At 38.6% G+C, this 16,153-nt stretch overlaps 1 protein-coding gene across 2 annotated transcripts; it reads left to right on the top strand.

Moving 5' to 3' along the window:
- Nucleotides 1–1,314: 1,314 nt before the first annotated feature.
- On the top strand, nucleotides 1,315–14,109 carry AANAT (aralkylamine N-acetyltransferase). 2 transcript variants are annotated; one of them, XM_063293029.1, is made up of 4 exons: nucleotides 1,315–1,924; nucleotides 10,167–10,427; nucleotides 12,016–12,170; nucleotides 13,592–14,109. In XM_063293029.1, exons 2-4 carry the CDS (start codon nucleotides 10,271–10,273, stop codon nucleotides 13,895–13,897), a joined length of 618 nt encoding a protein of 205 aa, XP_063149099.1. In that variant the 5' UTR covers nucleotides 1,315–1,924; nucleotides 10,167–10,270; the 3' UTR covers nucleotides 13,898–14,109. The 2 variants fall into 2 exon arrangements, with proteins under 2 accessions (XP_063149099.1, XP_063149100.1); XM_063293030.1 differs by lacking the exon at nucleotides 1,315–1,924 and adding an exon at nucleotides 9,322–9,616.
- The last annotated feature ends 2,044 nt before the right edge of the window (nucleotides 14,110–16,153 follow it).

The raw sequence follows: 16,153 nt of genomic DNA, 5'->3' as shown, positions 1-16,153 counted from the left end.
GAATCCTGTTTTTGGGTGTAATCAGTTATCAAGAGTTTGAGAGCCAGCTTGAGTGCTCAAACAGAGTAGAAAAGTGGAATGTAAATCAAATAATAGGAGATAAAACTGATGACCCTAAAGCTCATTGTAGCTCATTACTGTTACGATAAGAACATTGTGATGGCCAGTGACTTCTTTATGTAGTTATTGTATTCTAAGTGCATCTGGTATCAATCTTGGGAAAATCGTCACAATTCTGTCATGAGATAGTGTTGTTCATCTTCAGGGTTTCTTCCCATTCAAACATCTCTAAAAGTTAAATTTCTTAGGCTGAAATCCCATATGCAGACTTAAATGTAAGCAAGTACTATTACATCTGGGAGTTACTTTTGTTGTGTATTGGCCTTCAGGGTCCTCGAGTTTCCCTTATTTCTAGTATACATCTTGTAGACACATGCATGATGCACATTAAGATTAAAATATTGAGGATTGGTCTGCTATTTCACACACTTTACCCACTGGGATGTTATTTTGAACTGCTGATAGCATATGGTGTGGTAAGACAATTATGTTTTTCTAGTATATCTTTGCCAGAGGAACATTAAAAATAATTGATGGAAGGAATATTGTGGCATATTTAATACAGCTTTCAATTACGAGTTAATAGCTTTCAAAATGTACTATAAATGCACATTTTGCACAAAGTGAACCTATGATTATTAGAATTGGGATGTTTTTAATCATCTCTCTTTTTAATCCTGAAATATAAGATTTTGTGATCCTTGTAGAATCCATACAATTTGTATTTCAGTTTGTTTTTTTTAATAGCTAACATGGCTCCTTTGGGTGGAAAAAGCCTATTCAATTTAGAGAAACCTCACACTCTAAGGTGGTGGTCCTCTGATCCCTGGAACATCATCCCAAGGACCATAGCATGTGTTTAGAGTTGCTCTAAGGTAAGAGGAATATTAACAGTTCCTGCTTTCTCCCCAAGGCTTCCTGTTTTTGAAGTTGAGAATCTCTGATTATGGAAAGCATATGTGGACAGGGCAGAGCAATGAAGGCTGAAGATCATACCACAATGGGAAGGATTGTTTTTTTTTTCTTTTCCTAAAGAAGGAATCTGAGGAGAGGCAGAACATAGCTTGTTCAGCCAGTAGGGCATAGGAATTGTCAGAGTGCATCATTAGATGTTCTGCTTACATATACAGTATATACCATGAATTAGTTTCTGGTGGTCTCCATTCTCAGTCTGATCTCAGCCCTGCTATTCTTGCTGCTTGTCTACATTCTGTGCCTGTATCACTGATAACTGAACTTACTAAAGACATGTGAGTAGAATTCCATACTCCAAGCAAAATATTTAGAAGAGAGGTTATTAACCTATTTGTTGATGTGGTAATGATGAAGAATTTAGTTGGTGCAATTAATGGATCAAAGACAATTCCAGGAAGGCAATAATGTTTACACAAATATTGATTGAGCTACATTTACTTTCAAGCAGGGTGTCCTTTGAGAATTTATAGTTCCAGGAAGAATGTTCAATGTGCTTTTGCTCCACCAGTACTCTGCCAATGCACGCTGCTTAGCTATTCACCTGTGACTTGTAAGATGCCCTATGTATTTAGCAATAAGCTAAAACACTTTATCCCTTGGGAGAAAATCATGCCAGGAAAGTAAAGCCTGCTTGGTCTTTTTGTCACCTTGAAGCCCTTTCGCAATTATCTGTCTCCTGAGGGTTTAAAAATGTCTTAAGAGAATCATCACATGCTACATAAATAACAAATGTATAAGCTGGAGTTTCCTAAGTCTCTGGAAAATAAAAGCTGGGACCCCATCAGCATTCACTCCAGTCTGCTTTGTTCTTCTCTCCAGCAGCAATTCTGCAGACTGTTATTCTGGAGAGGTTAACAGTCAGACCACTAAAAGAAAACTCAACACACCGGTAAGAAACACCCTACATTTTGATTTAACTTAATGAAGTTGATTTCCAAGGTCAAGAAAAGTTTCATTCAGAAATTAATTTGAACTCTTTTACTTATAGCATTGGGTGTTTGTTCATTACAAAATGTTAAATTGTAATATGTTAAATAATCAGATCATCTGAGCAAAACAATATAATAATTTGAAGGTAAGATTCATTCCTCATTGTTATACCTTGCTTACATTGCAAATCTAGAAAATAGTGTCTTCTATTCTAATTTTTTTGTGTATTTTAATTTTAACATTCTGTTAAAATTAAATATAATTACTCTTTTCACATAGCGCTTGCAGGTAACTACACAATACTTTTTTTGTAGTTACACATTTAGTATACAAGAAAATTAAAGCTAATGTGAGAGAAGCTTAACAGTTAACTGTGCAGAAAATTAAAGCTTATAATCCTAAGCATACTTCTTAGACAATAAGCTCTCTTGAAAAAAATGGCACTTCTAAGAAAGTGGATTCAGGATTGGAATATCATTTAAATAACTTATTTTTAAATGATTTATTGTCAGGTTAACTAATACATATATTACATAAGTGCAAAGCAAAACATAGATAAGAGATAAAGCTGTAGCTTTTTCTAGCACAAACAAGTAATGTCACAGGCAACCTACTTTCTGGTCCAAGATAATTTTTTTTTCACAATTGTGTAATTAACAATATGAATCTTCTGCACCAGCTGGTCTAATTCTGTGTCTTTAAACAGTAATTAATAGATGAATTATATTGCATATTTTTAAATGCTTTCAGCTTTGTAGAAAAGAAAATATGAACAATTATCTGGAACCCAAATTGTGGCCTACAGTCAGAAATATCCTTGCATTTCCCAATAGAATAGATTACTAGTTCCATGCAAATCCTAAATTTTCAGGAGGTAGAATTTCATGACAATGCTTACCAGGGTCAATGTGTACATTTCTGTTTATGGATGCAAAGAATCTCTGTAAAACGATTATTAATGAGAAAGGTCCATTTATATGTTGTTACACATGCTGTTGAATTGAAAGACAATTATGTATAAATTCAAGCACAGCCTGAACAAGTCTGTTACCTTTGGACAGAAAAAAAAAATTAGCCTCATTGGCTAGGGATTTTGGTATCCTGTAATCTGTTTTATTGCAGTCAGTCCTTCTATTACCATTTATTTCTTCTTATGAATGCTGCATAGATAAAGAATTTAGCACCCAGTGGCACATTCTTTACCTTGTGGGAGTGTAGTGGAGGGATTGCATAGTAATTAATCTCCAGGGATATGATCAGTAGATCCTACCATAGATCAATATGCTGGGTAACAATTTCACTGACATAGTTGTACACATGTCAACATAGAAGACAATCCATTCAGATTGCTTATAAATGATTGCTAAATTTAAACTCTTTATACTTTTATTCGGTTTTGGAAATTTGAAAAGTTCAGAAATAACTAAAATAAATCTACATTGAACTTATGTGTTTGAAGTTTGAGGAAAAAGGCTTAAATGTGCTACCCAAATTCAAGATGGTGCAAAATGTTTTGTGGAAACTAAAATGAATATATACTATCAAAAATATAGTCTGCCTGTCTACTGTTTTCTGTTGCAGGCCACAAAAATAGCAGCTTTGAGGAAAACCAAGAAGCTGAACTGTACATGTGCCATGGTATCCCCTGCTCCAAATCAGTTCACAGCTCAGAAACTAGACAGATCATGGAGTGTACAATAAAAAGCTGCATGTAAAAAAATGTAAAGCTACATGTTAAAAGAAAAGTATAGGGGAAATCTTATACATGCCCAAATCAAGCAGGCTTGAGCCATAGATATTAGCAGGTTTGATGCCACCTGTATCTTTCCTGCTAATTCCTACTGACCACCCATTTAGATCCTATGTTAAGACACACAACCATGCACATGAATAATAGAAATAAAACAGCAAGCTCCAATAATTAGTTGCTAGAGATGTGGTTCGGATAAGGCCACTTAAGAAATCCATGTAATGATCACTTGTCAGGTTTAACCACTAATTTTGTAGCAGATTTATTAATTTCCCTCACCTGATTTGTCTTTCAGTTCCTTTTCACACCAGAAGCCAAACTGAGAAACAGCATAGTTAAAAACCATACTTAGAGCATACGCATGTGTATTGCATCCCCACTATTCTCACAGTGTTTAGAAGTTGACTGCCAGAAAGCCCCATCCAGATAGTCCTATATGGATATTCACATGGATTAAACAGCACAAACCCTTGCAGTTACAGTAATCTGTAACTTTGGTAATCAATTTTTTTTTAATCTGTTCAATTGTGTCCAGTTCTCTGAGACTGCCTGGACAAGTCCCTGCAGTTTTCTTGGCAAGGTTTTTTCAGAAGTGGTTTGCAATTGCCTCCTTCCTAGAGCTGAGAGGGAGAGACTGGCCCAAGGTCACCCAGCTGGCTTTGTGCCTTAGGCAGGACCAGAACTCACGGTCTCCCAGTTTCTAGCCTGGTGCCTAAACCACTACACCAAACTAGCTCTAATAAAATGGTACAACCCACTTTTTCTTACATGGTATTGCATTTATGAATATTTTGCTTGTCTTGTTCTTTGGTTCCCATTAACCAGAGCTAACCTATACTTAGTAGACCATGTACCAGCTAAACAAGCATCAGTAATAACATAGATGCAGTGTTTTTGGTTTTCTCTTTTTTCACTATCTCTGATTTTGCTTCTGATGGTTATTCACAAGATTCAGATTTTGTTATGCATATCCACATTTGTACAAAATTCCATGAAGGAACTTGAGCTGGGTCTGTATCATTTTCATGCAGCAGCCCAAAATCTAACAGCTTTGGCCCAAAATAGACTGATTGTGAATAATTCAACTCAGTTGACTGCTCAAAAAACATTGAGTCTGTAATGATTGCCCAAAATAGACAATGTGAATAAATCAAAACCCAAAGTTTTTGTAGATTTAATAGTTCAGCAGACATCTGCTCAAACCTACACAGACCATCCTACAAGGGAAATATAGATGTATGTATGAAAATGTATGCTAATATGTCTAACATCAGTTATTAATTTAAGTGCTCAAAAGGTGAAATAAGATGTAAGTCTATCTTGTAAGGTCCCAAGATTCAAGTTTAGGAAAGGCATAGGCTTATTAGATGAAAGTGTTAGAAACACAGAACTTCTTTGGGCTGTAGTGAAATAAGGGGTGCTCCAAATTATTTGTAGCAATGTCATGTTTAAGAAATAATAAGACAACTGTCTAAAATAAGGATAGTATATATATTTTTAAAAGCCCTATCTAAGCTTGGGTCTAGTTCCATGGCATTATGAGGAAGAAAGGTTATTTGGATCATTCTGGTGATGAGGCAGAATTAATTTGTAGAGAAGAAGCTAATTGTTCAGTCTTAAACCTCCATTCTTGCAAGTATGCCAGGAGTGAAATGTCGACCTGGGAGAAGAACCTATCATTTACACAAACTTTGCTTCACTATGACACCAAAGGCATACAGCTTACCAGAACAATATATTATGATCTTCCGTTGATAACAATATGAGTCTCATTAGAACAATTGTTTCTCTGGTCTCCATGTATATGTGATGGTCTGGCTTTCTTGTGACTTTTTTTCCTCTACCTGCCTCAGACTGTTCTATATTTTTTGAAAAATCTAAAGCATCAGAGTTGGCAGTTCATTTGGAAGATCTGTATGTAAAATTATCAATTTCCTCACTATCTCAAGTTCAAAATTAGTTGGTTGGGTTTACTCTGGATAATTGGATCTAGGAGTGTGTCTACTCCCTTGCTGAAAATGTGTATGTACTTTGTTTATTTTGCCAGTGACCTCCACTAATTGTCAGATTGTAAAGAAATAAATGGAAATATCATGAATAAAGCTTAATGAGAGAAGGCTGGCATTTATACAATCTAATAATGATGATATAATAGCAACACCTAGTAAGTGGTGCTTTTCCAAGGTAGCAAGTGGTGCTAAACTATTTCACACATATTCAAAGCATTTATTATAGTTATATTCTGTTCTTACATGGAGGGGCTCAGTGGTCATCAGTTACAGTTCTGCAGAATGAGACCTGTTATTTCTGTTATACATACAATAGTTTATTAGTCCTTCTGTTGTTGTTTATTCGTTTAGTCGCTTCCGACTCTTCGTGACTTCATGGACCAGCCCACGCCAGAGCTTTCTGTCAGTTGTCAACACCCCCAGCTCCCCCAGGGACGAGTCCGTCACCTCTAGAAGATCATCCATCCACCTTGCCCTTGGTCGGCCCCTCTTCCTTTTGCCCTCCACTCTCCCTAGCATCAGCATCTTCTCCAGGATGTCCTGTCTTCTCATTATGGGCCAAAGTATTTCAGTTTTGCCTTTAATATCATTCCCTCAAGTGAGCAGTCTGGCTTTATTTCCTGGAGGATGGACTGGTTTGATCTTCTTGCAGTCCAAGGCACTCTCAGAATTTTCCTCCAACACCACAGTTCCAAAGCATCGATCTTCCTTCTCTCAGCCTTCCTTATGGTCCAGCTCTCGCAGCCATATGTTACTATGGGGAACACCATTGCTTTAAGTATGCGGACCTTTGTTGTCAGTGTGATGTCTCTGCTCTTCACTATTTTATCGAGATTTGTCATTGCTCTTCTCCCAAGGATTAAGCGTCTTCTGATTTCCTGACTGCAGTCAGCATCTGCAGTAATCTTCGCACCTAGAAATACAAAGTCTTTCATTTTCTCCCTCTATTTGCCAGTTATTAATCAAGCTGGTTGCCATAATCTTGGTTTTTTTGAGGTTTGGCTGCAAGCCAGCTTTTGCACTTTCTTCTTTCACCTTCATCATAAGGCTCCTCAGTTCCTCTTCGCTTTCAGCCATCAAAGTGGTATCATCTGCATATCTGAGATTGTTAATGTTTCTTCCAGCGATTTTAACTCCAGCCTTGGATTCCTCAAGCCCAGCTTGTCGCATGATGTGTTCTGCATACAAGTTGAATAGGGTGAGAGTATACAGCCCTGCTGTACTCCTTTCCCAATCTTAAACCAGTCCGTTGTTCCGTGGTCTGTTCTTACTGTTGCTACTTGGTTGTTATACAGATTCTTCAGGAGGCGTACAAGATGACTTGGTATCCCCATACCACTAAGAACTTGCCACAATTTGTTATGGTCCACACAGTCAAAGGCTTTAGAATAGTCAATCAAACAGAAATAGATGTTTTTCTGAAACTCCCTGGCTTTTTCCATTATCCATTGCATATTGGCAATTTGGTCCCTAGTTCCTCTGCCTTTTCTAAACCCAGCTTGTACATCTGGCAATTCTCGCTCCATGAATTGCTGGAGTCTACCTTGCAGGATCTTGAGCATTACCTTACTGGCATGTGAAATGAGTGCCACTGTTCGATAGTTTGAACATTCTTTAGTGTTTCCCTTTTTTGATATGGGGATATAAGTTGATTTTTTTCCAATCAGATGGCCATTCTTGTGTTTTCCAAATTTGCTGGCATTACCTTGACAGCATCATCTTGCAAGATTTTGAACAGTTCAGCTGGGATGCCGTCATCTCCTGCTGCCTTGTTATTAGCAGTGCTTCTTAAGGCCCATTCAACCCCAGTCTTCAGGATGTCTGGCTCTAGCTCACTGACCACACCGTCAAAGCTATCCCTGATATTGTTATCCTTCCTATACAGGTCTTCTGTATATTCTTGCCACCTTTTCTTGATCTCTTCTTCTTCTGTTAGGTCCTTGCCATCTTTGTTTTTGATCATACCCATTTTGGCCTGGAATTTACCTCCGATGTTTCTAATTTTCTGGAAGAGGTCTCTTGTCCTTCCTATTCTATTTTCTTCTTCCACTTCCGCGCATTGCTTGTTTAAAAATAATTCCTTATCTCTTCTGGCTAACCTCTGGAATTTTGCATTTAATTGGGCATATCTCCCCCTATCACTGTTGCCTTTTGCTTTCCTTCTTTCTTGGGCTACTTCTAGTGTCTCAGCAGACAGCCATTTTGCCTTCTTGGTTTTCTCTTTCTTTGGGATGTATTTTGTTGCCGCCTCTTGAACAATGTTGCAGACTTTTGTCCATAGTTCTTCTGGGACCCTATCTACTAAGTCCAGTCCCTTAAATCTATTCTTCACCTCCACTGCATATTCCTTAGGAATATTAGTGAGCTCATATATAGCTGATCTGTGGGTCTTCCCTAATCTCTTGAGTCTGATCCTAAATTGTGCAAGAAGAAGTTCGTGATCTGAACTACAGTCAGCTCCAGGTCTTGTTTTTACTGACTGTATAGATGTCCGCCACCTTTGGCTGCAAAGGATGTAGTCAATCTGGTTTCGGTGTTGTCCATCTGGGGAAGTCCACGTATAAAGCCATCTCTTAGGTTGCTGGAAGAGAGTGTTTGTTATGCACATTGAGTTGTCTTGGCAAAATTCTATCAGCCTATGTCCTGCTTCATTTTGTTCACCCAGGCCATGCTTACCTGTAATTCCAGGTGTCATTTGACTGCCCACCTTAGCATTCCAGTCTCCCGTGATGAAAATAACATCTCTTTTAGGCGTGTTGTCCAGTAGGTGCTGCAGATCCTCATAGAACTGCTCTACTTCAGCTTCTTCAGCATCTGTGGTTGGGGCGTATATTTGGATCACTGTGATGTTAGATGGCTTGCCCTGAATTCGAATTGAGATCATTCTATCGTTTTTTGGATTGTATCCAAGCACTGCTTTAGCCACTTTACTATTAATTATGAAGGCTACTCCATTTCTTCTGTGGTCCTCTTGTCCACGGTAGTCGAACTGGTGGTCATTTGATGTGAAGTGGCCCATTCCGGTCCATTTCAGTTCACTGATGCCCAGAATGTCTATCTTTAATCTTGACATCTCACCAATAACCACATCCAATTTGCCCTGGATCATAGATCTTACTTCCAGGTTCCAATGGTGTGTTGATCCTTAGAACATCGGATTCGCCGTTCACCACCAGCACTGTCGGCTGCTAGCCGTCCTTTCGGCTTTGAGCTAGCTGCGTCATCACGTCTGGGGCTAGTTGAACTCATCCTCTGTTCCTCCCCAGTAGCATTTTGACCATCTTCCGACCTGGGGGTCTCATCTTCCGATGGTATACCAACATATCTCTGGTTGTACTGATCCATTTAGTTTTCACGGCAAGAATACTGGGGTGGGTTGCCATTACCTTCGCCAGGGATCGCATTTAGTCTGACCTCTCTGTCATGACCTTCCCGTCTTGAGTGGCCCTTCACGGTTTAGCTCATGGAATCATTGAGGTGCTCAAGCTCCAGCACCACGACAAGGTAACGATCCTTTGCTGAAGATTAGCCCTTCTAAAAAGCCCTAAACTTCTCTAAAATAATGAGGTGAGGTTGGCAATATAGCAACTGGTAAATGAGTTGTATATTTGTAAATTATAATAAAGCTGTGCATATATAGCTCCTTTTGACTTTGGGAAATTCTTTGTAGCTTTTTTCATATACTTTATTTGGATGTATCTTGGTGTGTTAATTTCTAGCATATTAACTGAGCTTGCATCAAGCAGTTTGTAAATACCAGTATGAGACCAACCCAAAATGAAGGTATTTTGTGTACATGTATAAAGAAATTGAGGGCATTCACAAAAGAATGATGAAGTTTGCAAAGTAACAGTGAGGGAGACCCATCAACTTTGAACTGGCCGTTTTTCCTGTGAGTAGTTGGCTTTAAGAAAGGTAGTTTATTGGACATTATCTTTGAACCCTGATCACTGATTAATTTGTCTCTTCTTACCTCTTACAACAGTATTAAGAATCTGATTCTATTTGGGGTCCAAGCACATTGTTTCCAGTGCTTAAATCCTTTTTGCTCCATTGTACCCAGATGGACCCATATCTGTAAGAATTAGGTCCTAAATTGCTTTAGAGTTATCTGAGCCTTATCCAAGCTTTTGGGCGATCTTGGCATAACCAGTCCTTCACAGCTCACATTAGTGTATTAACCTTGTCTGTGTTTTCACTCAACCCTATAAGCAGATTTCAGGCTGTTAAAGCTATGAAATTGTTTCTTTTTCTTAATATTATTGTTGCAGGGCAAGCATCTGATAGGCTTTGCTTTTGTGAGCTGGACAGGAATAAATAAATAACTTGATGGACATTCTGTTCCACAGTGGGGATGATAGCAATGATAAGAAGCTAGCAGTAATGCCAGTTTCCTGACGTGTGTATAAAGAAATTGCAAATATTACTTATCTTCTCTGCAGGTGTTTTCACCTGCTGGCTAAGTGTGTTGGAGGCAACTGAATGAAATAGCTATCCCAAAAAGAGGAGGAAAAACATTTACAGAAGAGGCAGAAATACCTGGAGGATGTCTAGGATCAGTGCCTCGCCATTTTTCAAACCCCTTGATCTCAGATCTCCACAGAACTCCCTTGGGCACCAGCGTCGACACACTCTTCCTGCAAGTGAATTCCGGTGCCTCACACCTGAAGATGCCATTGGGGTGTTTGAAATTGAGAGAGAAGGTAAAATTCATTTCCTGGGTTTAATCTTAAAAAAGGTATGTTCGTAGTATGGAAGAACTGTATTGCTGGACTCTTTTACTGAGTACAGAATAGAATTGATGCATGTTGGGGTGTGAGGGAGTGTATGGTATGAAGTACAGAAAGAAAGCAACATTAGCATATTGTATAATATCATAACCTGGAGCCAGTACAACTAAAAAGCAGAATTTTGTCTTTCTTGCACCTTTTTTCCAAATATATCTATCAAGCATGGCACATGATGAACATTTTATAGATATCTCCCATGGTCCCAACTGCTGAGAAGTCAAGGCAGACTAGCTAGTAGGGAAGACAGAATAATATACAGTAAGTCTAAACTCAAAAAGAGAATTAGTTTGGTATAGTGGTTAAATTTAAAGGCATCAGTGAGTTCTAGTCCCGCCTTAGGCATGAAGGCAGCTGGGTGATCTTGGGTCAGTCACTCTCTCTCAGCCCTAAGGAGGCCATGGCAAACCACTTCTGAAAATGCTGCCAAAAAACTGCAGCAATTTGTCCAGGCAGTCACCAGGAGTCAAAACAGATTTGAAGGCACACCCTCCCCTCAAAAATCAAATAAAGGAGGAATAATAAATAAGGAACTAATGGGGAATTAGGAAAACAATACCACTCTAAAGATTAATCTGAAGCATTAGAAAAGCCGAAGTTTGTAAAGCTTTAACGCAGGTAACATGTATGGTATGTTCAGATTTTCATCAGAATTTCAGATATAAGATCTGATATTGATAATTAAAGGGGCAGTGCACCAATACAAATTGTGTCATGCCTTATGTATACAGTTTATTTAATACAATTAAATAATATAATTATATGCAAAAACATTAAAATCAAAATGTTTGTTGTCTAAATATTAAGCAACTGAACAGAACAGTATCTCTCTCATCTAGAAGTTGCAGTTGGATCAGGGACCGGAAGGAAGAATTCTGCTGGCTAACTACAAAGAACATTCATTTTCCCATTTCTAATCCCTGCAGATGGCAACAGCTCTGCCATTAATCCATGTATTCCGTATTTTACCAACCCCGCTATCTGCTTGTATTTCCTATATACAGAGACAGATATGTATGATGAAACTAACTTTTCCGTAGACAGTCGGAGATTTTCAGCTAAACTTGGTGTTATTTAGATGATGCCCCAACATAAATGTGGTGCACACTTGCATCTGAAATGTAATAATTTCATTAATGGTAATCAGACTCAATTAATTAATCAGATTAACTCATTTGTTCCTCCAAATGTATTATTTTATGCATTTGAATGCTTATCTGCTAGCTCTGCCTGGTAACTGAACCCTGGCATAGCTGATAAAAGAAAACCCATTGCAAAGAAAGGCATCAGTTAAATCCCCTCATAGAAAACCGGTAATAAGAAGAAACCAGACTGGAATCCTGAAAACCTCAGTTTACAGGACTCAAGAGTTTGGCAGATTTATCCTCTCACCTAGTTTTATTTTGTTCTTGGGCAGGGCCAATATCTTCCTAGCTTTCTGGAAGGTCAGCCTTACTGTAATCAGCAGGACAAGATTAATGCCTCCCTCTCTTGTTCTCTCAAGCCTTTATTTCAGTGTCAGGAGACTGCCCCCTCCACCTGGATGAGATTCGCCATTTTCTTAACCTGTGCCCTGAGCTGTCACTTGGCTGGTTTGAAGAAGGCCAACTAGTTGCATTCGTTATTGGCTCCCTCTGGGACCAGGAAAAACTTAGCCAGGTAAGCCAAATATGTCTTTGTTGTTTTATATTTGGGAGAGGATGAATGAGAACTGAACCCAGCTCTTTTAAAAAAAAATCTTCAGCACCTGTCACTACTAATGGGAGAGGAATAGTAGGTAGGTAGGTAGGTAGATGCACATACACATATTGTACATACACAGCCATCTGCGCACCAAACTCTTAGAAATTACGTTTCTGTTTATATAAAACTTCACTTCTGTAAAATTCCAGGCACTGTTTTGTTGTCAACTAAGCAGAAAACACCTCATTTAATCTGAATAATGGTACTTCACATTTTGCACATATAGCCAAACTGTAGAACTGCTCATTCCTTGCACGCCTCCCCTTCCCAAATATATATTAATTCACATATGAAGCTAATAAGGTGGCTGTGTTTTCATAAAGTTGCAGCACAGTAATCACATTGGGTCAGATCACATTTAGTTAGAAATTAGTAGTCAAAAATGCTTTGCAGAATTTGGACATAATTTCAAATTATCCAGAATGGGCTATGGAAGAATAGATTTGTTGAAATGCAATATGGTTATATTTCATCAGGGCCAGCTTCTGGCCAACTTTTTCTGGGCTCAAGAAGGCAAGCAAGATCAGACTTGAATAGTTCTTGGGTGGAATCAGGGACTCCCAGAGCTATAGACTAGACTTGGAAGTTGAAAACACATTGGGAGACAGTGGCAAACTACTGGCCTTCTGTGTCAAGGAAATCACAGGGATGTGAAGACATTACAAGATGTCAAGCTCATCTACAATGAAGCTTTAATTTGCCCAGCAAGTTTATAGAAACTGAGCAAGATAGATTGAGAATGCAGAATTCCTATTCTGAAATTATTGGACTCCTTGAAGTCACAGCTCATGTCTGCAAAACTTAGATAAATACATTGTGTGAATAAATAAATGGTATGATTCTTACTGAGAGACTTATAGTCCAAGCATCTAGTAAGGAAACCGTTCTGGAGTGGATATAGGGTATATTTTGTCAAATATCTTGTTTATTAATATTATAAAGGTACTGGAAGGGATGCACAGTGTTCTAAATATTGGTGTTCCATCTCTTTTCCTCTGAGTCTCATCACTTGAGATTCATACAGGTGACTCTTGAAACTTACACTGTCTGCAAACTGGCTCTTTGGCTAGGTTTACCTGTCACATGAAGCCATAACGGACTTGTTTGCTTTTAACATTTTGTATGAACCTAACTTTCATAGTTTGTTAATCATGGGTTAATGGCACAAACTAGACTACTGTTGCATATTTAACAAATCATGATTAAAACAAACTACAGCTTAGAGCGATTGTGAGCTTAGCTGTTAGGCAGACATATACTTGCCTAGAGTTGCCAACAGGAGGAGATTCAAAGCCCAATCTCTAAAAAGTGGTTTCTTCCCTCTTCTCCCATGGCAGGATGCGCTGACCCTACACAAGCCCCATGGCACCACAGTCCACATACATGTTCTGGCAGTACATTGCACTTTCCGCCAGCAAGGCAAAGGGTCCATCTTGATGTGGCGCTACCTACAGCACCTATGCTCCCTGCCCTATGTGCGTCGAGCCACGCTGATGTGTGAGGACTTTCTTATTCCCTTTTATTCGAAGTGTGGCTTTAAAGTGCTAGGCCCCTGTGAGATCACTGTTGGTTCACTGAATTTCATTGAGATGAACTATGCTATTTGGGCTCATGCCTTTATGCGCAGAAATAGTGGCTGCTGAGATAACATCTCCCCTTCCTATTCATTTCCAACGATCTGGCTAGAAAACAAAACAACATTTCCTGTGATTCTCAGTCCTTTAGATGGGGCTGAAGTCTAGTGAATCAAGGAAGTCCTGAAAGGTAAGACCCTGGTCATCCATAAATATAAGAGCCTTCTAATTCAGCAGTATCAGGCAAATCTACTTTTCAGTCTGTGTAGACCAGTGCTTCTCAACCTTGGCAACTTTATGATGTGTGGACCTCAACTGGCTGGGGAATTCTGGGAGTTGAGGTCCACACATCATAAAGTTGCCAAGGTTGAGAAACACTGGTCTACACAGACTGAAAAGGAGGAACTGATAGATCCCAACCTTTGGAAGTTTCACCATCATTACTGTATGATGATTAAGAGATCTACACCTGATAATGCACTGTAGGACTGCTGCTATCATTACCACAGTCATTGCATTGCAAGGTAACAAAAATGCTAAGGTTGCAGGCAAGGCTGCCTTTAAAAATTATAGCTAAGCCTCAGACTTCTCTCTTACTTGTGTCCTGCACTGTTGGTCTGGTTCTCACGTAAGGGTAAGCTGTAATGGACTTTGGTGCTTTGTGGTTTAGCTTGATGTGAGCACCAGGCCACTGCGCATTCAGCAAACCATGTGAAGGAGGTCTTAGGTTAGCACAGTGTGTGAATGTAATGGCTGTAAATAGAATAAGGAATAATGCCCCAATCCATCTATTTTTCTCAAAATTTAAACTATGAAGGCAGCAAAACATGGTAGCTGCTTGCAGTTCTAGCTACTAAGATTTAGTAGTAACAGTTGTGAGTACTAGAGAGATTCATTAGAAATTAATGCATTTTGCAATTCATGTTTCACTCATAAAAAATAACAGCTCTATTTACAAGAGGGGTTTAGTTGCACTCTGATCTTATATCATTGGTTACCTTCACTTAGTGTTCAAGCAACTAAGTGTATTTACACAAATATTACTGTAAGTAAGTTATTTTTTGCTCATTGAAGAGCAATTCTGTGCCTTGTTGTGCTGGTTGGTTTTATGTAAAGGTATGTGATTTCACATATTTTATAAATATATGCTGCCTCAGTACTAAAGCCATGACAGACTTGCTTCTTAGCAGAATTCCTGCCAATACCTCATCGTTTAATTGCCTCCTAATATACAGTATATGCTTTGATATGCAGTGAAATCTGCCCGTGAAGATTCCCATGATACTGGCGGGAAGAGAAAACAGTTGTACAGTATGTGTATTTGCCTGTGGGTATATACATCTCATTATTCAGACCATCAGTTGTGAGTAAAAGGATACGCTTGTGTGTATAACTTTTTTATTTAAAGTCAGGTCATCTGCTTGCCTGCCATCCTGCTGATTTTAGAAAACCAGTAGTGATTTTCTGTCTGTAAAAATGAGGTTGATAATGAACCTGAGGCCCAAAGATCAGGCAGTGGAGTAAAGCAAGGGCTAATGGGTTATGCCATCTATTCAGCAGTAATGCATTTAATTTGCACGATCTAAGTCATAGCACCTGACTGCCTCCACAATGATAGAAAGCTAATGATTGGAAAAGTATTCTTTTAGAAATGTAGCACAAACCAATCAATCGGAGGTTTGCAAAACATTTTGAGATTAAAAGGGAGGGTTCCAAACTTGAAATGGCCATATTTTGAATTCAGAACAGGTCAGAATGCGTTATACCATTGTTTGAATTTTCAGTTTTAACTCTAATCAGATGTAGGTGTGGGTATTTCTGCTGATCTACTTACTACAACTACAGTAGAAATAAAAGCTGAGCAAAGGAGGAAGTTATGCATTCTGTCTTCCCTATGAACAGAGCAGATGCCTGTTTCTTTAATAGTGTGGACTGGGAAAAGGCTCCTTATTAAGGTAGTATAAGCATATCAACTCAAAGTAAGCACTGCTAAATTCAGTGAGATTAGCTCCAAGGAAAATATGCAGCAGTTCAAATTTATAACACGTCATCTATAATTAATGACTAATTATAAAGTAGTTGCACATTTGAATTCATTACTTGGTCAGTCTTGTGCACAGGGAAATATATAAAGTTCTTGCCACTGAATAAGGAAACATTCCCCAAATGCTATTGTTTGTGCCATTTAACACTTGCCTGGTCAGCAAATAAATGTCTTTTTTTCCTAATGTGTTCTTGCTTTTTTTTTCTCCTCCTATACCATGATGTAATCAAATCAGACCATGACACCTAGTGAGAAGTTATTTTATACAGTTCAGGCAGGTT

This window comes from Candoia aspera, chromosome 2 (assembly GCF_035149785.1).
Source record: "Candoia aspera isolate rCanAsp1 chromosome 2, rCanAsp1.hap2, whole genome shotgun sequence".
Classification (NCBI taxonomy): Eukaryota; Metazoa; Chordata; class Lepidosauria; order Squamata; family Boidae; genus Candoia; species Candoia aspera.
Note: the sequence above shows the minus strand (reverse complement) of the source record. Positions and strands in the feature narration are given on the sequence as shown.

Bases quoted from the DNA above. Each gene is read 5' to 3' on its own strand.
- AANAT (XM_063293029.1), top strand. From the start codon at position 10,271: ATGTCTAGGATCAGTGCCTCGCCATTTTTCAAACCCCTTGATCTCAGA. The intron at 10,428-12,015 runs GTAAAATTCATT...TGTTCTCTCAAG, and splicing joins GTTTGAAATTGAGAGAGAAG to CCTTTATTTCAGTGTCAGGA. The intron at 12,171-13,591 runs GTAAGCCAAATA...CTCCCATGGCAG, and splicing joins ACCAGGAAAAACTTAGCCAG to GATGCGCTGACCCTACACAA.